Source organism: Porites lutea, chromosome 7 (assembly GCF_958299795.1).
Source record: "Porites lutea chromosome 7, jaPorLute2.1, whole genome shotgun sequence".
Lineage (NCBI taxonomy): Eukaryota > Metazoa > Cnidaria > Anthozoa > Scleractinia > Poritidae > Porites > Porites lutea.
Window position 1 is genome coordinate 14,246,822 of NC_133207.1, and position 25,000 is coordinate 14,271,821.

At 39.0% G+C, this 25,000-nt stretch overlaps 1 protein-coding gene across 1 annotated transcript; it reads left to right on the forward strand.

Annotated features, from left to right (window-relative positions):
* Positions 1-1,452: 1,452 nt before the first annotated feature.
* On the forward strand, positions 1,453-18,178 carry LOC140944475 (voltage-gated potassium channel KCNC1-like). The gene is made up of 4 exons (XM_073393614.1): positions 1,453-1,542; positions 7,187-7,299; positions 11,920-12,610; positions 17,147-18,178. The coding sequence occupies exons 3-4, from the start codon at positions 12,023-12,025 to the stop codon at positions 18,176-18,178; spliced, it is 1,620 nt and encodes a 539-aa protein (XP_073249715.1). The 5' UTR covers positions 1,453-1,542; positions 7,187-7,299; positions 11,920-12,022.
* Positions 18,179-25,000: the final 6,822 nt, after the last annotated feature.

The following is a 25,000-nucleotide window of genomic DNA, read 5'->3' on the forward strand; positions in this document are numbered from 1 at the left end:
ATAACCAACAGCATGATATAACCATCCTTTTCGGAAACTCCTCATTGAAAACTTGTTTTGGTTTAAACACTTCCATGTAGATAATGACATTGCGCTAAGTAATTTCAGAAGTTAATTTCACAGTGAATTGAGTACATGCAGTTGTTAAAACCTGTTGCCTCAATACCACTTTGCTAGTTTCGTGCCTTTCCGCGTTGTTTCGGGTTCTTTTAAACAAGTAAGAATTACCAAGAAATAGTGCTTGTGTACAGGAAAGAAGACATTCATATGTCATGTTGTTGTTTGCTCGTGAATCACAATAAACAGAACGAACACGAGAGTGACGCGTTACCTTTCAATTTTATAATGTTCGTACGATGTTTGTTATACTCGCAGCACCTTGAGATATTATTAGCGCTAGATATATACGTCGCCCTCGCTTTGTAACTATTAGCGCGTTTCCACTTTGCGTGAAAGCGAACTTGTTTTGCGTCGTTAGCCTATAGAACGAGGAATATTCATAATAATTATTAGCGCGTCTTTTCTTGGTGTAAAAGGCAACTTGTTTTGCGTGGTAATTGGCTTATAGAACGAGGAATATTCATAATAATTATTAACGCGTTTTTACTTGGTGTAAAAGACAACTTGTTTAGCGCTAGTTATATACGTCGCCCTCGCTTTGTAACTATTAGCACGTTTCCACTTTGCGTGAAAGCGAACTTGTTTTGCGTCGTTAGCCTATAGAACGAGGAATATTCATAATAATTATTAGCGCGTCTTTTCTTGGTGTAAAAGGCAACTTGTTTTGCGTGGTAATTGGCTTATAGAACGAGGAATATTCATAATAATTATTAGCGCGTTTCTACTTAGTGTAAAAGGCAACTTGTTTTGCGTGGTTGGCTTATAAAACGAGGAATATTCATAATAATTATTAGCGCGTTTCTACTTGGTGTAAAAGGCAACTTGTTTTGCGTGGTTGGCTTATAGAACGAGGAATATTCATAATAATTATAGTGCGCTTTTACTTGGTGTAAAAGCGAACTTGTCATTGCGTGGTTGGCTTATAGAACGAGGAATATTCATAATAATTATTAGCGCGTTTCTACTTGGTGTAAAAGCGAACTTGTTTTGCACCAATAGAACCATTGGAATGGCATCATTTTCCATTGGTACAAATCGTACCATTGGTACCAATGGACCACTGGAATTGCCCTGTACCCAGCCAGGTCACATGGGAAAATAATCAAAGTCCCCTTAATGAGATGCATATTCACCAACAGAACCATTGGAATGACACCCTTTTCTATTGGTACCATTGGTACCAATGGACCATCAGTTTGACGAATCGTATCCGTTTGTGTATATTGGACATGTGTGGATGACGGCACACGGCACGTTTATTTTAAAACCTAGACTTCCTGTTCTTACAGTAAGCCGTCTCACATTTGTATTTGAAGACAAAAAACCATTCGAGTGGTCCAGCTGCGTTTCCCAATATTTAAACCGAGTGGAGAGGAAAAGAAGGGCATAAGCACCAAACTATAACATTAACTGACTGGTGAGGTATGTGTGAGATACTTTATTTTCACGTGTTTTGTTTATAACAAAGCGGTGTTTTGTACGTGGTGAACGGAGAAGTTTAAGTCCCTGAGGAAGACAACGAGGAAAATACGGTTCTTTTTTCGATCTTTTCAGTTTTAGGTCCCACTATCTCAGAAAGGCTCAAAGACTCAATACTTTATTTAACAGTTGCCTTTCAGGGATGGTTTTCTATGCTTAGAACATGTTTGATGCCATTTTTCATCAAAGAACACAGATTCTCGCTCGTTAATCCATGTATATGCTTTATCGCTTTAAGTTAGCTACACTGGAGTACCTCTTTACAAGTTTGAGTATTTGAGATGAAAATTTGATGTGATCCATGTTTCAATGACATGGGAGTTGTCATGTATCTCCCTTAGTTGCCTCGATTATGATAAAGTTTGAACAAATTCTATGGGAGCATTTTGGAAATATTTCAAAACAAAATTTTAAGGATCATAAAAACAGTGGATAAACATGCTATCGCCATCATTGGCTATAATAAGTAAAGGGAAAATGATGAGGTCTGGAAAAATGCAGTTTCATCTGACAGTGGTTTGATTCCATTTGAAACAGTGTATGAAAAACGAGGAGGATTGCTTTGGTCGATTGGGCGGAAGAAGAATTTGGTTAGCTTGCGTTTGGCTGCCTTTTTACCATTTTTGTATGTAATTTGGTCCATGCCTACAAATTTCACGATAGTATGTTTATAGAACCACTCAATATTAAAAAAAATTAATAATCCCGAGATCACACCTTCAGAAAGGCTCAAAGACCCAATAGTTTATTCAACAGTTTCCTTTCAGGGATAGTTTTCTATGTTTAGACATTTTTGATCCCTGTCATTGCTGAAATCGGATTTTATTTTTAATTGTATCCGCTAGTTTAGATTGCAGACAATTCGCAGCTCTCAAGCGAAAGAAACTGATATCGGATGCTGACGTATCTCGACTAAAAAAGACCACTTTAAAGCTGCCCGTCTTTATCATTGCATTAACCTACGAATACATCCGCTCCTCATTGCTTCTTGCCTGGCGATCAAGCTACCAATGCGCTTGTTGAAAATGTAATTTGCTATCAATTTGCTCTTCCATGTTAAACCAAAAATCAAAAGTAAAAAGGTAAAAAATAATAATAAAAATAATAACCTGTGACTATCATAGGACAAGAAAATTTGCCTAACCTTGTTTATTTATTTAAATTTTTTAGAAGTTTGACTACTTCGTGAATTGGTATGATTGGCAGAAAATAAAAAATAAAAAATAGCCAGTTTTAATAAATTATAAAGGCATTTTGGTAAATTATAAACAGAAGCTCGTCCACACGTTTCCGGGTATTTTTGGAAACGGAAACTTTATCTCCGCTCTCTGAAAAATACGCTTCCGCACGTAGCCGTTTTCAAAGTTTACGCCCAGGTGGTGTGCGAACTACGATCGCCAAGCATCATGGGCGGTATTCAAAATCTGATCATTTGTGTCAAGGTGGCGTGGGGTGAACATCTCGACTGCGGAGTGAATATTCGTTAATTACGCTGTAGATATATACCATTTTGCTTTGAATCTCTTCCGGAAGCTCTTGAAAAAGAAAGTCAGTCCAATTCTGTGGGAAAAAACAGTCTCATTCCGTTGATAAGTGTATTCTGGTGTATTTTGTTCGTAATCACTTGCATCCTGTTTGCTGCTGTTTACTGACCGAGAAAAGTCGGCACATTTACGCTTTGTTCAATGCTTCAATCATGAAAAGCACTGGAGGTAGGACCCGCGGTTCGCCGAAAATTTTGAATTCGCCGTGAAATCAGTGCAACTAGTGCTAAGAGGTACTGATATGCATAGCTGTGACATAATCATAATACTAGGAGCTTCTTCAGAATACCCGGCCACGGTATTTAAACACAGTGAGCTTATTTTGTTTTGTCATTCAGCATTGCAAGATGTTCACTTGCTAGCTGTAATAAGAGAATCGAAGTTGAAGGGGTTATCTTTTCAAGGACTTGTTTCTCTGTTAGCACCAAGTCTGCATTCTGCAGTCTGCAGGGAATCACATGTATGACTGCAATTTTATTATGCTTTTTTTAGTCCTATTACAAAAACAGACATTCCTACATCAGAGTACCTACATCATGATGTATTCATGATGTATTCCTACATCAGCCTATTTATATACCAATTTCGAACATTTCATGCTCACCTAATGCTATTGTTTGGAGGAACCAGCCGCCGCTGCCCCGCTATTTTGTGATCAGCTTGTGATTACAACAGTAACACTTCCAGTGACATGTCACATTGGTCTTCGCGAGGCTACATTTTCCCATGAAAACATGCCGGTTGTGATTCGGAAAAAGTATCACAAAACGTGGGGCGCGTTGGGGAGCGATAAAAAATTAGCGTAGAACAAGGTTTGTAGAAACACTTAAAACTATCTTCTACTTTCGACGGGTAATATAATGAAAATTATAGCTTCTTAAAAACCGGGTTCAAATTTCATGCTCTTACAGGAGGAATATTCGGGCTCCTCGTTTTAGATTGAAATGAAGAATATTGATTTGTTTTTCTTCACAGGAAAAATCTAAACAAATATTAGCTTATGAAATCGAGAAAAACGATCTAAGGAAAGAACTGTATCTATTGAAAAATAAAGCATATAACCTGCGAAATTTCTCGACCTTCGCCGCCATCTTGAAAATTTGGAATCCACAATGCATCGCAATCGTAGTGCGCACACCACCGGGTTTACGCCCATCCTCACAATTCAAAAACGATGGAAAAACGATAGCAACTCGTGGCATATGATTTATGACATCATGGTATTCGAAAACCTCCCGTTTTCGTCCGTCTACACGTAAACAAGAAGCAAACGTATTCAAAAGTCTCCACTTTGGAAAGCATGTTGATAAGATGCATTCTCGGTAACTGTTGTCACCGGATACTGTTGTCATCGATAGGCCAAACCGGAGAAAACAAAACAAAACATACCAAATCAAACAACAACAAAAAATCTTCGTTCTTAAATAACAACGGATTCATGTGAACGGGGCCAAAGTATTGCCTGAAACAAGGGCGCCTTTTTTCATTAATATGTATATACTTCTTGGCAATTCTTTTTGTCATTTTTTTTATCTCCATGGAAAGCGGCCTGACAGTATTGCTTAGTTTTCAGCCTAATTGTATACGTTATTGACCAAGCGTAAGCTCATGATGGCTTGGCAGTGGGGATTTGCCAAGTTCTTTCTTTGCTTTTTTGTGTTTTGATCCGGGGTTTTGATAATCATTCTTTAGAATCCAAAAAGAGCAAAATTATTGAATATCACAACAGGAGGGAATGGTTTTAGTATCATAGCACCACCTGTAAGTTCAAACGTTCATTTCAATGATCACGATTAACAGAGGATAACATCTAAAGTTAAAACAACCTCCTACGATTCTAAGCTGTTTTGTTCTGGCTTTTCACAAGCGTGACCGAGGATTTGAACTCGGGACGAGAACAAGTCCAGCTGGCCGGAAGGGGGGGGGGGGGGGGGGGACCTCGTGACTACAAGGCCGCGGGCGCTCCTAATTGCTCTGCCACGCTGCCTCCACTGTTAAAACCACCTCTTACTGCTACACCAGTACTGTTACACCACTACTTTTTCGTAATATAATTTGTTCTACAGGAAAGTATCATTTTTTTTTTCACTGAGTCGGCCACTTTGTTCATCCACAAAAATGTTTAAACTTCTAAAGGATATACTGAAAGAATAAATCAAAGTGACACTTCCACCAAAATAAATAAATAAATAAATAAATAAATAATATTGCTTTACAGATATTTGACAGTTTTGACCACTGGAAAAGGTTTTGATAATCACACTTTAGGATTCTATCACGGACTCCAAAGTTAAACCAAAACTACAGCTGTATCAATTAAAAAAAACGAAAAACAAAGCCTCGATCTTAGTTTTAGTATAGTTAGTGCAAAATTATCAATTCTATTTAGTTTAAAGTTCCATCTGAATGTTCACAATTCAAGTAAAAACTAGCCAGTTGTTAGAACAGCAGCTCCCTTCCATCATACGCGATTAGCAACCCGGTGAATCACAGACGCCCACGGTTCTCCGACTATAGACGGGCTAAGTCAAAAGAAACTGTTATAATCTATAATAATCAACCAACTAAATGGAGAGCTCTTTTTTTTTTCACAGAGTGGGCCACCTTTTTCATCTAAAACTGAATACATTTTCTAGGTTGTGAAGAAAATTGAATTTTTAAAAACATTGACGCTTCCACATGTAAATCAGTGTTAAACCAGATTAATCTATGAGGTATTTTGACAATTTTCACAGCTTGAAAGAGTTTAAGTTATATCTGGAGTATTTTACAAAATGTTTGCGTTTATAATATGCATATTATTCTTGTCATTTAAGAAAGACATATCTTTTGTTTGATATCTCCGCTGGAAAATTGCCTAATAACTGTTGTATATTCCCTTACTGAGTGTTGCCAGTTATTTATGCGCTCTTGACTAAGCGATGGAGCAATATCACTCTGGTTATTGGGCGTGTTCTTCTTTTAACGCTGTAAAGGAGTAAGGCTAATATTCAGCGATCTTGACCGAACTGGCTTGATCTACTATACAAAGGGCAAAGCAGTTGATCCTCAGCGGGCTTGATAGGCCTGCCTTGCCTAATTAAGTTGGGTTAACCTGAGATCAGGCCCAATTTGAGCGGTTCTCATACATTCTTCTCTGACGGCTACCCGTTTCGTCTTGCCTGCCGGAATGTTATTACAAAACGAAACGAAAATTGAGCCTGATCTCAGGTTAAAGTTGGGTAGCCAATCGGTACGTAGCCCGCAGGATTCGCTTCACCCTGTCACTCATAAGGCTCATAAGTACCGGAGCAAGCGATACAATAAAAAAAGAAAAAAAAACAGTAATCGGCTCCTGACACTGACAAAGGGGGAAGGGGTCTAACAAATATGATGACTTTTATACTTTGGTATAAGTCGACTACAAAGAGAGTTGCATGGTAATTGCTCAATTAAGAAATCGTGTATAAATGTCTGAAGATCACTATTTTTAACTGCGAGTTACATGAGAAAATGACGTTTAAATGCTGAAATACACGAAACGTTGTTTTTCATTAACATTATATCCATGCGATAAGTGACGTTTCAAAACTTAAACTTTCTGTTTTTGTATTTAAAGTCCTAAACTATTTTCCTCGTCCAACTGCATTTCTCAAGATTTAAACACTGTTAAAGAAAACCGCTTAATACTATCCGTCTTTAAAGAGACCATTGCACACTAAGCCTGCGAATACAACCGCTCTTCATTGCTCCTTGCCTCGCAATCAACCTGCCACCTTCTTTAAAATGTTCTTTGTCTATAATCATAAACCTCCCTGTTCTTTCAATAAACAAAACTGAAATGTCATGAACATGACGTTACCTGGAACTGACAAGAGAGAGAAAAAAATTTGGTTTAAAACCGTTGCTTAGAGTTAAATAATAAAAATGACATTTACGTGCTAAAATACAATATAATTTTTTTATCAACATATATTTATGGGATTAGTCACGTTTATTTCAAAAGATAGACTTACTTTTCTTACACTAAGCCAAATTTTGTGTCACTGCATCTGTATTTAAAGTCCCAGAGGCTGTTCGGGTGGTCCAACTGGGTTTCCCTGCAAGATTTAAACAGTGACCGCGAGTAAAAGAAAGGCACAAGCCGGCCAATCTGTCACATAAACGGACTGGTGAGGTATGTAGAAGCCTTATTTTAACGCGTTTTATTTATAAGAAAAGCGGTGCTTTGTGGTGAACGGAGAGGTTTACAATAAGTCACTGAGGAAGTCAACGAGGAAAATAATGTAATTCAGTTTTCGATTTTTCAGTTTAGGTACCACCATTTCAGAAAGGCTCAAACACCCAATAGTTTGTTTAACAGCTTCCTTTCAGTGATACTTTTCTATGCTTAGAACATGTTTGATCCTATTCATCAAAGAGGACAGATTCTCCCGCGGGAATCCACATGCTTTATTGCTTTAAGTTGGCTAGACTGGATATTTACCACGTCGGCAATAACAAAGATATCAGAACTGACCAGTTACCACAGCCCTACTATAAAAAGGTGAAAATTTGTTGTGATCTTTGTTTCATTGACATGGGAGTTGTCAAGTACCTCCCTTAGTTGCCTCGATTATGGCAAAGTTTGAACAAATGCTATGAGAGCATTTTGGAAACATTTTGAACGAAGTTTTAAGGGTCATAAAAACGGTGGATAAACATGCTATCGACTTCATTGGCTAATATGTAAAGGAAACAATGATGAGATCTGGAAATGCAGTTTCATCTCATAGTGGTTTGATTTCATTTGAAACAGTGTACGAAAAAAGAGGAGGATTAATTTGCTTCGGCTGATTGCGAGAAAGAGAAATTTGATTGGCTGATTCAGCTGCTTTTATTTACCATTCTTGTATGTAATTTGGTCCACGCCTACAAATTTCACAATAATTTAAGAACCACTTGATATTAAAAAAAAAACAAAACCAAAAAATAATTGAAATAATTAAAAATCCCGAGATTAGATATCAGTTTATATTGCCTCCAAGTTTCAAGAACATTGAAATCAAGGAAGGCCATTAAATGGGCTTCAAATGTCATATTTTCCCCCAGATGTTGTGTTCACAAGTGAGCTCCCTGTTAGATCATCAAAATAATTTGATCAAATATGAAGAAATGTAAAAAAAAATAACACACAAACTGCGGTTACAAACATCAGAAATAACAAAAGCATTGTATAACTGACTTTTATAATACAGTCAACTCTCTCGTAAGCGACCACCCTTGGTGCTCGACAAAGTGGTCGCTTACGGGAGGTGGGCGTCTATGGGAAAAATCCAGAAAAAAACTCAAACTGAAATGATTAACGTAATTACACAAAGTTATAATCTTACAAGCAAAATGAGGCAAATAGAGAATTGCTTCAGTTCCGTTCCAGCGTGCAGTTCCTTATCCTCCTAAAAATAGCTTCGTCTCCCACCGATCATTCCGTGTCATATTTTTCGGACTTATTATTCAGTAATGACGGTACGATCAGGTGATTTGACTTGATGAGCTCTTTATATTCATTTCATGTACTAGTTTTATATCTTACGCTGGAAAGATCTGCCAAACAGTGTACATTAGCAAAGGTAGGTTCCTGTTTACACGTGTTATTGTCGAATACCATATAATTTGCATAAAGCTGCAGTGCACGGTTTGTTTTTCTAGCCTTTTGATAAAAATTGACAACGTTTGCTTGCAAACAAAAACCCCTGATCAAGAGCCATTATGGCTCTTAAATGTGATCGAACATGATTGCTATTTTTGGGTGTACATATGAGGTTATCAACTCGATGTAAGATTTTGTTCACTCTTGGGCTGTTTGCAAATTATTTTTCTCTAAAAACACGTAGCCTTTCCCTCAAAAGTCACATGAATGTGCTATTTGCTCTAAAGTTAACTGAATTGTGGAATACAAGTTTATTGTTTGATTTAAAATTATAAATATATAATGGGAGCCTCGCTTTTAGCCCTGGCTACACACATGTCCAATATACACAAACGGATACGATTCGTCAAACTGATGGTCCATTGGTACCAATGGTACCAATAGAAAAGGGTGTCATTCCAATGGTTCTGTTGGTGAATATGCATCTCATTAAGGGGACTTATTTTCCCATGTGACCTGGCTGGGTACAGGGCAATTCCAATGGTCCATTGGTACCAATAATACGATTTGTACCAATGGAAAATGATGCCATTCCAATGGTTCTATTGGTGCAAAACAAGTTCGCTTTTACACCAAGTAGAAACGCGCTAATAATTATTATGAATATTCCTCGTTCTATAAGCCAACCACGCAATGACAAGTTCGCTTTTACACCAAGTAAAAGCGCACTATAATTATTATGAATATTCCTCGTTCTATAAGCCAACCACGCAAAACAAGTTGCCTTTTACACCAAGTAGAAACGCGCTAATAATTATTATGAATATTCCTCGTTCTATAAGCCAACCACGCAAAACAAGTTGTCTTTTACACCAAGTAAAAACGCGTTAATAATTATTATGAAAATTCCTCGTTCTATAAGCCAACCACTCAAAAAAAGTTGCCTTTTACACTAAGTAGAAACGCGCTAATAATTATTATGAATATTCCTCGCCTTTTGTCTACAAGCCAACCAGGCAAAACAAGTTGCCTTTTACACCAAGAAAAAACGCGCTAATAATTATTATGAATATTCCTCGTTCTATAAGCCAACCACGCAAAACAAGTTACCTTCTACACCAAGAAAAAACGCGCTAATAATTATTATGAATATTCCTCGTTTTATAAGCCAACCACGCAAAACAAGTTGCCTTTTACACTAAGTAGAAACGCGCTAATAATTATTATGAATATTCCTCGTTCTATAAGCCAATTACCACGCAAAACAAGTTGCCTTTTACACCAAGAAAAGACGCGCTAATAATTATTATAAATATTCCTCGTTCTATAGGCTAACGACGCAAAACAAGTTCGCTTTCACGCAAAGTGGAAACGCGCTGATAGTTACAAAGCGAGGGCGACGTATATATCTAGCGCTAAACAAGTTGTCTTTTACACCAAGTAAAAACGCGTTAATAATTATTATGAATATTCCTCGTTCTATAAGCCAATTACCACGCAAAACAAGTTGCCTTTTACACCAAGAAAAGACGCGCTAATAATTATTATGAATATTCCTCGTTCTATAGGCTAACGACGCAAAACAAGTTCGCTTTCACGCAAAGTGGAAACGCGCTAATAGTTACAAAGCGAGGGCGACGTATATATCTAGCGCTAATAATATCTCAAGGTGCTGCGAGTATAACAAACATCGTACGAACATTATAAAATTGAAAGGTAACGCGTCACTCTCGTGTTCGTTCTGTTTATTGTGATTCACGAGCAAGCAACAACATGACATATGAATGTCTTCTTTCCTGTACACAAGCACTATTTCTTGGTAATTCTTACTTGTTTAAAAGAACCCGAAACAACGCGGAAAGGCACGAAACTAGCAAAGTGGTATTGAGGCAACAGGTTTTAACAACTGCATGTACTCAATTCACTGTGAAATTAACTTCTGAAATTACTTAGCGCAATGTCATTATCTACATGGAAGTGTTTAAACCAAAACAAGTTTTCAATGAGGAGTTTCCGAAAAGGATGCTGATATCATGCTGTTGGTTATGACTTAGAGTCTATTTGTGAGTATTGGACAACCCTCCCTGGCTAAATCTATATATTAAACATTGTAAACGTTAATCTATTAAGACTTTGAAGTTAACTTATTAAACATTATAAATGTTAATCTATTAAGACTTTGAAGTTAACTTATTAAACATTGTAAATGGTAATCTATTAACACTTTGAAGTTAACTTATTAAACATTGTAAATGGTAATCTATTAACACTTTGAAGTTAACTTATTAAACATTGTAAATAGTAATCTATTAAGACTCTGAAGTTAACTTTTGTAAATGGTAATCTATTAAGACTTTGAAGTTAACTTATTAAACATTGCGAACCTTTTTTGATTGACAAGTTAACTATACTAACTTTACGTTGTAAAACCTATTTGATTGACAACTTGACAAATGGATTAATTACAACGTACCTTGCTTTTACGCCGTAAATATCCACGACGTAACGTGTAGCTAAAATTTATTTTACGTCGTAACGCGAACCTCCTCGTTTACGTCGTAATTTCAAGTAGAGTTATGATTGCGACCTAACGTGTCATGCTAAATGTAATCACGTCGTGATATATTTGAAGACTTTTAATAAGGACGGGACGGGATGACCTTCAAAGTACAGTGAAGGATAATAGATTTCACGCCGTAAAATAGACGTTATTATATTTTACGACGTAACGATGCGAGTACAAGGTTTACGTCGTAAATTTTACGACGTGATACCTGACTGGGGAAGTTGACCACCTGGACGTGAAAAAGGTGTCAGAAAGTCAAAAATGTGCTCAAAGTGTTTTGAGCAGTAATGAACGCCATAGTCAAAAGAGCGCTCTTCAAAAGATCATCGCTCGAGGGGTGTTTGTTTGCAAGAAAACGATTTATGTGTTTACTCGTGTATTTGCGAACTGATTTAGTGTCAGTTGAGAGCGAGATGCCTTCTAGCCCCAGGGCAACAGGCTAAACGCGTGTCTACTCGTTTGACAGTTTGCTATTGCCATGCTATATGCATCGCTTGTCAAACGTGAAACGCTTTCCAACAGGCATCAGCTGGGTGGTGAAAAATAACTTAATGTTACACATTTTAAAAGAAACTTAATTTTTAGATATATTCGTATATTAGGATCCAAGAGTCAACTGAGCCCGAGCCACGAAGCAGTCCAGTAACTCATCGCGTTTTTCTTGACAACTCTAACTGCACCGAACAGGCTTCTCAGTCGCCTAACATGTCACGATCTCCATCTCGACTCTTTGATTCAGACAACCCTGGCGAAACAAGACTTTATTTAAACGTTGGCGGGCAAAAACACGAAACATTTGTCAGTACATTGGCCAGCATTCCGGACACACGTCTTGCATGGATAGCTGAAAGTGCTATGGAGGATCCAAGACCGCTTGGGCAAAAGCGCGAGTTTTTCTTCGATCGGAATCCCGCTGTCTTTACTCATATTCTGAATTTCTACCGCACAGGCAAGCTTCATTGTCCAAGAGATGTCTGCGGGCCGCTCTTTGAAGAAGAGCTTATCTTTTGGGGGTTGGATGAAAAACAGATGGAGACTTGCTGCTGGGCCAATTACGAAGAACATCGAGATGCCGAAGAAAAGTTTAAAGGATTTTCCCGAGAAGAAGATCAAGATTCCGAATTTGAAGATATCGACAGTGGCTCTGGTGATATTGAAATACCAAGCAGCGGAAGTGAAATATGCAGCGAATCCCGCCGACTTGGGGTCCATTGCACAAGACTTTTTTGGCAAACGATCAAAAAGAAAATCTGGAAAACATTTGACGACCCTTACTCGTCAAAGTTGGCCAGGGTAAGGTTGACAGTAAATAACACATAATCACCCTTTATAATGTATTGAGGATTAATCTTTCACAAACCAGCATCATAGTACCCCTCATGGTCGTGTTTGACAAACCCCCATAATTTGAAGAAATCTTTTGGAAGAAATCTTTTGACGCCTTTGAAATTAAAATGAATAACTAGGGGGGAACCGAAGTAAACTTACTACAGAGCGAAAGTCGCCTCAGTGTCATCTAAACACCCCCTTACCTGTAATTGTTCCTAATACTATCAGCAATTGTTCCTAATGTTACTTACGATCGTTCCTTATGATACCCGAATTGTTCGTAATGTTACCCTCAATTGTTCCTTATGTTATCCGCAATTGTTCCTTATGTTATCCGCAATTGTTCCTAATGTTACCCACAGTTGTTCCTAATGCTACCCACAGTTGTTCTTTATGTTACCCGCAGTTGTTCCTAATGTTACCCGCAATTGTTTCTTGTTACCCGCAATGGTTCCTTATGCTATTCGCGATTGTTCCTTATGTTACCCGCAATTGTTTCTTGTTCCTAATGTTACCCACAGTTGTTCCTTATGTTACCCACAGTTGTTCCTTATGTTACCCACAGTTGTTCCTTATGTTACCCGCAATTGTTCCTTATCTTACCCGCAATTGTTCCTTATGTTATCCGCAATTGTTCCTAATGTTACCCACAGTTGTTCCTTATGTTACCCGCAGTTGTTCCTAATGTTACCCGCAATTGTTTCTTGTTACCAGCAACTGTTCCTTATGTTACCCGCAATTGTTCCTAATGTTACCCACAGTTGTTCCTTATGTTACCTGCAGTTGTTCCTAATGTTACCCGCAATTGTTTCTTGTTACCCGCAATTGTTCCTTATGTTACCCGCAATTGTTTTTTGTGTTATTCGCAATTGTTCCTAATTTTACCCGCAATTGTTCCTAATGTTACTCACGATCGTTCCTTATGATACCCGAATTGTTCCTAATGTTACCCGCAATTGTTCGTTATGTTATTCGCAATTGTTCCTAATGTTACTCACAGCTGTTCTTTATGTTACCCGCAGTTGTTCCTAATGTTACCCGCAATTGTTTCTTATGTTACTCGCGATTGTTCCTTATGTTACCCGCAATCGTTCCTTATGTTACCCGCAATTGTTCCTAATGTTACCCACAGTTGTTCCTTATGTTACCCGCAATTGTTCCTTATTTTATCCGCAATTGTTCCTAATGTTACCCACAGTTGTTCCTTATGTTACCGGCAATTGTTCCTAATGTTACCCTTAGTTGTTCCTAATGTTACCCGCAATTGTTCCTGATGCTACCCACAGTTGTTCCTTATGTTACCCGCAATTGTTCCTAATGTTACCCACAGTTGTTCCTTATGTTACCCGCAATTGTTTTTTGTGTTATTCGCAATTGTTCCTAATTTTACCCGCAATTGTTCCTAATGTTACTCACGATCGTTCCTTATGATACCCGAATTGTTCCTAATGTTACCCGCAATTGTTCGTTATGTTATTCGCAATTGTTCCTAATGTTACTCACAGCTGTTCTTTATGTTACCCGCAGTTGTTCCTAATGTTACCCGCAATTGTTTCTTATGTTACTCGCGATTGTTCCTTATGTTACCCGCAATCGTTCCTTATGTTACCCGCAATTGTTCCTAATGTTACCCACAGTTGTTCCTTATGTTACCCGCAATTGTTCCTTATTTTATCCGCAATTGTTCCTAATGTTACCCACAGTTGTTCCTTATGTTACCGGCAATTGTTCCTAATGTTACCCGCAATTGTTTCTTGTTACCCGCAATTGTTCCTTATGTTACCCGCAATTGTTCCTAATGTTACCCGCAATTGTTTCTTGTTACCAGCAACTGTTCCTTATGTTACCCGCAATTGTTCCTAATGTTACCCACAGTTGTTCCTTATGTTACCTGCAGTTGTTCCTAATGTTACCCGCAATTGTTTCTTGTTACCCGCAATTGTTCCTTATGTTACCCGCAATTGTTTTTTGTGTTATTCGCAATTGTTCCTAATTTTACCCGCAATTGTTCCTAATGTTACTCACGATCGTTCCTTATGATACCCGAATTGTTCCTAATGTTACCCGCAATTGTTCGTTATGTTATTCGCAATTGTTCCTAATGTTACTCACAGCTGTTCTTTATGTTACCCGCAGTTGTTCCTAATGTTACCCGCAATTGTTTCTTATGTTACTCGCGATTGTTCCTTATGTTACCCGCAATCGTTCCTTATGTTACCCGCAATTGTTCCTAATGTTACCCACAGTTGTTCCTTATGTTACCCGCAATTGTTCCTTATTTTATCCGCAATTGTTCCTAATGTTACCCACAGTTGTTCCTTATGTTACCGGCAATTGTTCCTAATGTTACCCTTAGTTGTTCCTAATGTTACCCGCAATTGTTCCTGATGCTACCCACAGTTGTTCCTTATGTTACCCGCAATTGTTCCTAATGTTACCCACAGTTGTTCCTTATGTTACCCGCAATTGTTTTTTGTGTTATTCGCAATTGTTCCTAATTTTACCCGCAATTGTTCCTAATGTTACTCACGATCGTTCCTTATGATACCCGAATTGTTCCTAATGTTACCCGCAATTGTTCGTTATGTTATTCGCAATTGTTCCTAATGTTACTCACAGCTGTTCTTTATGTTACCCGCAGTTGTTCCTAATGTTACCCGCAATTGTTTCTTATGTTACTCGCGATTGTTCCTTATGTTACCCGCAATCGTTCCTTATGTTACCCGCAATTGTTCCTAATGTTACCCACAGTTGTTCCTTATGTTACCCGCAATTGTTCCTTATTTTATCCGCAATTGTTCCTAATGTTACCCACAGTTGTTCCTTATGTTACCGGCAATTGTTCCTAATGTTACCCTTAGTTGTTCCTAATGTTACCCGCAATTGTTCCTGATGCTACCCACAGTTGTTCCTTATGTTACCCGCAATTGTTCCTAATGTTACCCGCAATTGTTCCTTATGTTATCCGCAATTGTTCCTAAAGTTACCCACAGTTGTTCCTTATGTTACCCGAAATTGTTCCTAATGTTACCCGCAATTGTTCCTTATGTTATCCGCAATTGTTCCTAATGTTACCCACAGTTGTTCCCTATGTTACCCGCAATTGTTCCTGTTACTCACAATCGTTCCTTATACCCGCAATTGTTCCTAATGTTACCCGCAATTGTTCCTTATGTTATCCGCAATTGTTCCTAAAGTTACCCACAGTTGTTCCTTATGTTACCCGAAATTGTTCCTAATGTTACCCACAGTTGTTCCCTATGTTACCCGCAATTGTTCCTGTTACTCACAATCGTTCCTTATACCCGCAATTGTTCCTAATGTTACCCGCAATTGTTCCTTATGTTATCCGCAATTGTTCCTAAAGTTACCCACAGTTGTTCCTTATGTTACCCGAAATTGTTCCCTATGTTACCCGCAATTGTTCCTGTTACTCACAATCGTTCCTTATACCCACAATTGTTCCTAATGTTGCCCGCAATTGTTCCTTATGTTACCCGCAATTGTTCCTAATGTTACCTGCAGTTGTTTTTAATGTTACCCGCAATTGTTTGTTTTGTTACCAGCAATTGTTCCTGATGTTACCCACAATTGTTCTTAATGTCACGCACAATTGTTCCTTATCTTACCCGTAATTGTTCCTAATGTTACCCCCACATGTTCCTTAAGTTACCCGCAATCGTTTCTTGTTACCCGTAAGAGCTGCAGCGAGAAGAGCTCAACCGAGTAGAAGCATCACTTTGTTTGCTCTAAAACTGACAAATTTCTAACAGCTCATGGTCTAGTTTTTCAAACGGATTTTGCACGACGTTCTATCCATTGTGGCTGTCTCTAGTTGGGTCAAACTTATGACCAAGGTCAAATTTAGAAGGATTTGAATGGAGTAACCAGAGCATAGTATCTCAGAGGTAATTCTCTTAACATGCTGACTCTCGGCAAGGAAACATTTCTCGTCTTGCTCTCGACAAATCCCATAATTTAAAAACTTCAAAACTTTGACACATACCTCTTAGAACTCCATTCCTCTTGTAACACTTAACAGGATATCTGTATAGCAGTGCGCATTATTTTATTTTATGTTGTAACTCCATCGTAACATTAAACACCATAAAGACCCTCTATCAGCCCCATGTACTGAGGAAATTCGGATTCCGGGAAAATTTTGCTAGTGGAATCCAGAATCCTGGGCTTAAGAATTTGGAATACAGCTCAAGGAACCTGGAATCCCACAGACCAATGGAATTCAGAATCTAAGTTCTGAATCCACTACCTGGAATCCGGAATACACGCCGTGGAATCCGGAATTCAAGACTGTTTTGGATTCCCCTTAAATGGTTCGACTCTTTATAGGCTAGATGTATTCGTTGCTGAGGTATTTCGTCAAATTTCTGGAGTAGTTACCATTAGCAGGAACCCATTCTGAACACTTCCCATAAGTCTGTTTTTGTATAGCCCCGTAAAATTTACTTTATGACCGTATTTTTCTTTGTTATTCTTTAGGTTTTTGGCTTCATCACTCTTATTTTTAACGTGGCGGCTGTGACACAGTTTTGTCTTCTGACGCTAGATTACTTCAGCGATAAATTGTCCACACAGTACCAAGTCCTGTTTATTATTGAATGCATTGCGGTATCCTGGTTCACGTTGGATATTGCAATACGCTTTCTTTGCTGCCCAGATCGAGTCTGCTTCCTGAAAACTCTTCAAAACTGGGCTGACTTTGTTGCTATAATACCCTTCTACTTGGTTATTCTGACACCCTACGACGAAGTCATCAGAAATTTCAGCATCTTATACGTCCTTCGCATGATCGGCACTTTTCGTCCGTTAAAATCCTCCTACGTTATTCAAGTATTCACTCAGACACTTCGAGCAAGTTCACGCGAGTTGTACTTTCTCATCTTTATTTTGGGTTTAGAGGTACTAGTGTACGGCAGTCTCGCTTACTACTCGGAAAGAAACGTGCCCGAGACTAAATTCACAGACATTCCAATCTCGTTCTGGTGGGCACTGGCCATCATAACAACTGTGGGATATGGCGATATGTTTCCGACAACACTTCCAGGCAAGTTGGTGGGATGCGTTTGCGCTATAAGTGGTGTTCTTATGATAGCATTGCCAGTATCTGTTGTGGCAAGTAACTTTACATTCTATAATTCACACGCAAAGGTTAAGCTTAAGCTGCCTTCACGAGGACAGAAAAACATGGTGCACAACGCCCTGTTTGCACCACAAACAAGCGTTGGTGTTGCTTCGCCCGACGGCGTCAATGGCCGAAGCCGTTATTCGTCGCTCGTTTCAACAGGAATTGAAATGAATATAATAAATTGTAACAAGAAATGTCCTGGCGAGGAAAATGAACCACTCACCAATCACGAGCCAGACCAGAATCGGAGGTTCGCAAGACGTTCGGAGCATTTCTCGTTATCGCATCCGGAACTCCCCGAACGAGATAGCGAACCGGAGGATATTGATAGGGCAAACAATGGAAACAATTTGCAAGCTACCAATAGCAACTTACCGAACATTTGATTCAGCTGAGAATGATATGAATAAGATCAGCGTTCTACCAATCCTCCTCAAAACAGGCCTGGAGAAGCGACTAATGGCAAATCATAGGCCGCATTTATACGGAGAAAACGTGTCCCGAGTAAAGGGTCACTTTCGCCTATCCGAGCTATCCTGGGCGAGCCAACTTTTCCTACATTTCTTTACAAAACTTGGCAAAACATTTACATGAGAAACAGGATGTTGGCTCGGCTAGAAGGTAACCCGTCTAGCCGGGTCAACTTTTCTCTATATAACATTTTAGCCCGCCTGCCTCGGTCAAGGCGAGACAATACCGACCTTAAGTTTAGGTGGACGGCGCCATAGAGGACGGTGACTTTGGCCGCGACAGCTTGGGGAGGGACGACGTCGACTTAGCGAGTGAATCAAGCTTTAAGTTTCAGTAGAGGTGACGGTCGACGACGTTTCTTAACTTTATTGAATGTTTGAGAATGAGTTCCCTGAAAGAGATCCGAGAGCTTTTGGTGTACTTTTATAATTTTGATGGTGCATATCAGTTGAGAAATTCGTTCCCTTGTACGACGAAATCTAGTTGAGCCCTCTTTTGCTCGAAAGTGAATGTTCGTCGCTCCATTGAACCCATTTGCGATCACGTATTGCCAAATCTTCGCACGCTCCACAGTTCTTACGGCTGGTAATCGAGCCTAAACAGCTCAGGGCTTGAAGCGGTAGGGCTCACTTCCAAGAACTTCTTTAGCAAGCTGATCATGAATATCGTGATCTACGGTCCACTCCATCTTCATTAAAATAAGAACAAATTATTAAATACGATTTGCAAGTTGCGCGCAAAAATAAACAAGTTCCTTCATCCTGCTTTATACAGGGCTTTATTTTGTCGAATAAATGGTAACAATTAACACACAATTTCATTTGGCCTACAACTTAAGCAGAAAAAATAAACTAAAAACTTCGTGAATGAAGAAAAGGGTAAAAGCCGATGTTCAGATGGTGAGAGAGTACTTAAATGTGATTATTTTATCACTGGGACTTCTAATCCTGCAGTTGTACCACTTGTTGCACAAGCTCATGTTATATTCAATCATAAAATAGTGTTGAAGTAAGTAATTGAAAAAGGTTTACCATTTGAAGTAAACTAGACACTCCAGAAAAAGATTAAAGCGGTATTCTGTTAAAATAAAGATGTTTTGAAGACGAAAACACGAACAAAAAACTCACGTTCTCGAGACACCGCCGCACTCAGCTTTCTCACCGTCGCGACGTGCAGACGACGTAGGTTGGACGGCTGAGATATATGCTAATTAGCCCCAAATCGGGCAACTGTTATTTCCGGTTGCCGTCCTCTACCTTACCGTCCACCCTAACTTAAGGTCTGTAATAGGGACTTTAACATCCAACGACGCGGACAGCAACGAGAACGTCAAAAAAACAATAGGTTCTATAAGCAAAACAATAACTTTGTACGTGCATCACGCTTTTTTGTACATTTCTTTGCCCTTTTTTGCACGACTACGACGCGAAAATGCCTAATTTCGCGTTTTATTGGGGACATAAACAAGCAATGACGAAATTTTATTTCTCTTTTTGAACCTTGGATATGGTCCCGAGGAATTCAATTCCAGGAGGGTTTGCCTACATTTGACAAAGTAAGTGGGTAGGAATTATTGCGATAAATACTGAAAGAACGCAAATTCACTTTTTAAGCGACGTTCTCGTTGCCGTCGCGTCGTTGGATCTTAAAGTCCCTAATTAGAGGATGGGCGAGCGCTGGTGGCTTTTGGGAAAAGGGACCACGTTTTTCTGATATCAACGCTCGCTGACGCGTTGACTCGGATGGGAGGGTGACCCTCTTACTCGGGACAACTTCTCTCCATATAAACGGAACTAATTGTTTCAAGGGTAAAGGAAAGACGACCAGAACAAGTAGTGGAATTCTCTGTGGTCTTCAATAGGCGAATAGGCACCGAAAGGAAAAATATCTTAAGCTACTCAAATGATAAAAGCATGACATCCAAATAAAGTTCTTGAAAAACCCGTAAAGTGGAAATAAATTGTTTCGCCTAACGCTTAGAACGTAGGATACTCGAAAAGGCCTTGCCTGATCGTAATGGAGTATGACGTCCATGATAGCAACCCCTCGTGATACCTCAATAAAAACACTTCAAAAGGGAAACAACCATTGCGAAGTGCTTAATATAATACTCCCTATTCATCGTCTTCTTGACAAGTCCCGTTTCTATGTTCTGTTTGGATTGTTCTAAGACGTGAAAGTTTTTTTTTTTTCAAGGTAATAAAAAGCAAAACGTGTTGGCAGCTTTTTGTCTTGGTGTTTGACTGTCTTGTTCCATGTTACAGAAATTGTGCCAACTGATGGCGCCATTTAGGAATGTGAGTAATCGTTTTCGGTTTATGTTAGACTTGCCTATAAGTCGAGCTCAAATTTTTTCACGAGCACGAAGCGTGAGCGATAGATTTTTTATGTTTTCTGCGCCAAACGTGAGCGAGAGAGCAAAGCTCGACTTGTTTCCCCTGCAAAAAATCGCATTAAAAAACTTTGTGTTGCGCGTGCTCAAAACAAAACAAGTCGGTAACGTTTTTTCGCTCCGTGGCTGCCAGGAAAATCCGACCTTGGTAAAGTACCCAAATGGAGGAAGACAAAACGCCCACTAAAGTTTTGTCTTTGAATACAGGCGAGCGAAATCGAAATACAGCCCGCAAAAAAGACACAGTTTGGATCAAAACAGTTTAAGTCACGTTTCATGTGGCGCGATCGGGTTTGTTTGACGGCGCATCAGTAAAACCGTTCGTGATTGGATAAAACCAACACGGGGAAAATTCCTCCTGCAAATTTGGCGCGCTGCAAGGGATAAAAGTCCTTCCCGCCGGAACCGGAAATGAGAAGCGAAGGACTTTGAGAAAGCCTCAAGATTGATGGCACCCAGTATAATTAGCGCCTGTTTACATGTTGGTAGGAGACCCCAGGTAGCTAAGGTAACCCGTTTAGGTGGGTCTACATCAGGTGTACATGATGTACCCTGGGATGGCGGGGTTTCAAAATTGCATGTAAACGCAGGTTATTTTTTTACACCACCTGAGTTGTCTACCTGACCTATCTGGGACGTCACACCTCCAAGCACACAGGCCCGAAGACTCCCCTAACCCAATATTTTGCCCTATGTTAGAAATTCGTTTTAACGTCGGGTTAAGGGCATGGGGAGGGGGAGGGTGGCGGTCACCTGAAATCTTATACTGGTCTCTTCTTCCTTCAGTTATTACAAGCTACTTTTAAGGAGTATTAGTGGTATCTTTAATTATTTGTTTTGTTTTTCTCAACCAGGCGTAATAATTAGCTCAAAAATCTTGCTCTATTATGACCTGTTTGGAGGCATTATTTTAGGGTACCTAGGCGGAGTACCTCGAGTATCCGAGAGTTACATGTAATTACCGTTAATGTGTTCAGTGCCACCGCGAACGGTCAGAGAGATTCCTTTTCTTTCGTTATTTATTGTCGAGTATTGAGCAGACTAACCTCTGAGTTAAGAAATAGGGACCAGTGAAAAGAATATTATTTCAAAACTGCCTTTTGCCAGGATTTTTTTATTTGTCGCTGCCTCTAGCTTTTTTCTCTGAAATATACCGTCTATGACCCCTCTCCAGTCGTCTCTAATGATTTTACATAGGGTTATCACTTACAAGGGACCAGGACAGTAACTTAACCATGGAGACGAAACATCTCTCTGACTTCTGTCGCTGATATTCGAAAGTGTAGACAAATAACAGACAAATTAAAACGTTTCCTCACAATGAAGAAGGGTCATATACCAGAAACGTCTGTTTTTTAACAAAAACATTTGACACTTTTTTGATATCTTTTTGTGGAATATCACCTCATCAGCTATCCAAGTAGAAGTGTCACGCATCCCTGACGGTTTTTCCGTTCACCATTCAACAGAGACTTATGCTAGTTTTTTATCACTTCCAGTTCCCCTCGATCCAGCCAGGAGGAGAAGACTAGCGAGATATCAACTCCAATAGCCCACGTTTGATATATTAAAATTCTAACATGACTCCGAGGCTTTCTGGTCATTTTTCTATATTTGGTTTTGTTTTCTTTGTGCTCAACATGATTCTCTTCTGGGAATTGCGAGACAATGGAGTCGTGAAAAATTTGCAATTTTGCCTCTAAAGCCTCTGAGTCATGCTAGAATTTTGATATATCAAACGTGGGCCAGTCAAACGAGAAATTTAACGTTTACCCCGTTAGAGAGTTTTGTTCTTCTCCGCCCATTCCCACTTCGTCAGCGTTCACTAAGCATGGTCACTCTCTTCGAGAGCGTCTTCGATAGAAACAAAATGGTCACATCTTACATACGAACCCAAGGTTATTACTTGGGCGTCGCCCAACAAGAGTAATCGAGATCGCTTGTTTTGAGTCAGAGTTGCAATAGGCACGCAATACGTGCGAACGTAAACAAGCCAAGCGACACGAATGTGCCACGCGAACGTCTCGTACAAGGTAAAAAGCAGGCTAGAAAAAAAGCTCTGCAAGCAAAGTTCTTAATCCCACCTTTACGATCTCAAAAACCTTGCAACAAAGAACTTGGCACAATTCCCAACAATGCGGGGACGAAGGAATTAAAGGCGATGAACAGTTTAAAGCAACGCAAGGATAATTTTGAATTTGGAGGAAAAGATGATCTTATTCAGAAGCTTACCGTATTTTTTACCTCACCTAAAAGCCGGCCGGTTTTTTCCGAAATTTGGAAGAATTAAATCCAGGAATTAAACCATTCAAAAATATTTGGAATTTAAAACGGGTTTGGATCACACCCAAGAGTTTGAGCAATTTTCATGCTTACTGTGAGGTGTTTGCGTTCGTGAGGAATATTGTATTACAGGAAATGGCTCTGTTTTTTGACATGCGATAATTCGTTTAGCCAGATCAATTTTTTTGCCATTTCTATCCACTCGTAATTGCTTTATGTTTTGTTTGAGTTTAAGAAGTAACGAATATTTTTTAAATCGTTGGTAGTATTAAACATTGAAAATCACACTGTGAAATTGACGGGTTGGGTTTATAGCCAAGAGTTTGACAAAATTTTTGCCCTCAGTTATCGAGAGCTAAAGATGTCACGCAATGTTTCAGTGAGGGAAATGACATGCGATGAGTGGCCACATATAAAGTATTACAGCAGTTTGATAATTTTATTGGAGCTAACTGATGTTAGACTATTACTTTTAACATTGAATGATGCATAATTTCAATGCATATGTTCGGAAAGGAGGTGATTTCTAAAAAAAATATTGTTGCGAAAACTGAACCCACAAACAAGTTGCATTCTTTCACTCTTTAAAACCGTAAAGGGGGCAAAGTCCAACATCTTCACGTGCAAACTGCGTGCGTGACAGTTATTTTTGAAACCCTTGGGTTAATTACGTCGATTTCTCTCATACACGAACCCCGAAAGCAGCTAATTCCAAAGCTTTTACGTGCAAACTGCGTGACAAGACAACTCACAGTAGGGGCCTGAACATAATATATAGATTTAGCCAGGGCTAAAAGCGAGGCTGCCATTAAGAAATCTATGATTTAAATCAAACAATAAACTTGTATTCCACAATTCAGCTAACTTTAGAGCACATTTATGGGACTTTTGAGGGAAAGGCTACGTGATTTTAGAGAAAAATAATTTGCAAACAGCCCAAGAGTGAACCAAATCTTACATCGAGTTGATAGCCTCATATGTACACCCAAAAACTGGTAATCATCTTCGATCACATTTAAGAGCCATAATGGCTCTTGATCACCGTAGATTAATTAGGCCTAGAAAAAAAATCTGGCCAAATTTTTTGCGTTCGACAAGTTTACTTTGCAAAATCTTGCCAACAAATCTGGATGCGTGTAAACCAACCTTTTATACCATTTATACGTCACATCTGAGGTGAAATTAAACAGTAGTATGATGCACTGTTTTTATCATACAGACCTCGGACAGAAAGAAGTATTTCACAATACAAATTGCACTCATTCAATATTCAGGACGATGGAAGAACGCGTGGGCTTTTAGCTAAACCGTTAAAAAAATTTCCAAAATCACCCATACGGTCATCCGGTTCTCACTTTTGTAGTGCGAGCTATGGCGAGTGTTTGAATGAACATTAACAGAGTTACGCTCCAACATAATAAAGCATTTAGTATGTTTATTTTTTATTTAATGGTTTAACGCGCGGCATTTTGAGTACTCCTGCAAGCGATGTTCACTGAACGACTGAAAACAATCGGCACAGTGATTAAAATTGCAAGAGAGACTACTAACAATCAATAAAAGAAATATAATTCGGTGAAACATATACAGAGACAGGAAGACAAGTATTAAAGTGTCCCTAAAAAGCCTGAGTCTTCAAGTTTCATGCTTAAGTTTATGTTTTAAGCCGGCTTCCCGGTGTTTGCCTTTTTCAAAGACGAACTCAAGGCAAGAAAATCGCTCAAAACTTTCTTTTCCAGCCAGAATTATAACTGAATATTCTTTGGAACGTTTTCTTTCTATTTGCGGTGAGAAAAATGTTCTGTAAGTAATAGATCAAAAACGAGTGCGAGGTTTTGATCAGGGGTTCCAAACACCGAGAAACGGATGAAAGCACGACGTAGGGGCACCCAACGAGAATATAATTAAAATAACTAATATTAATATGTTAATTTCAACTCCTAGATTTTACACTTTCCAAAATTAAATGAATTAACTATAAACTCTCAATCGGTTATCGGCGTTACGAGTCATGCAAAGAGTTAATATTGGTCAAATTAAACGTTTTCATGCCGGATATAAG

Excerpts from the sequence above, each read along its gene's own strand:
- LOC140944475 (XM_073393614.1), top strand. The coding sequence starts at position 12,023 with ATGTCACGATCTCCATCTCGACTCTTTGATTCAGACAACCCTGGCGAA. Across the intron at positions 12,611-17,146 it reads ACTCGTCAAAGTTGGCCAGG|GTTTTTGGCTTCATCACTCT; the intron begins GTAAGGTTGACA and ends GTTATTCTTTAG.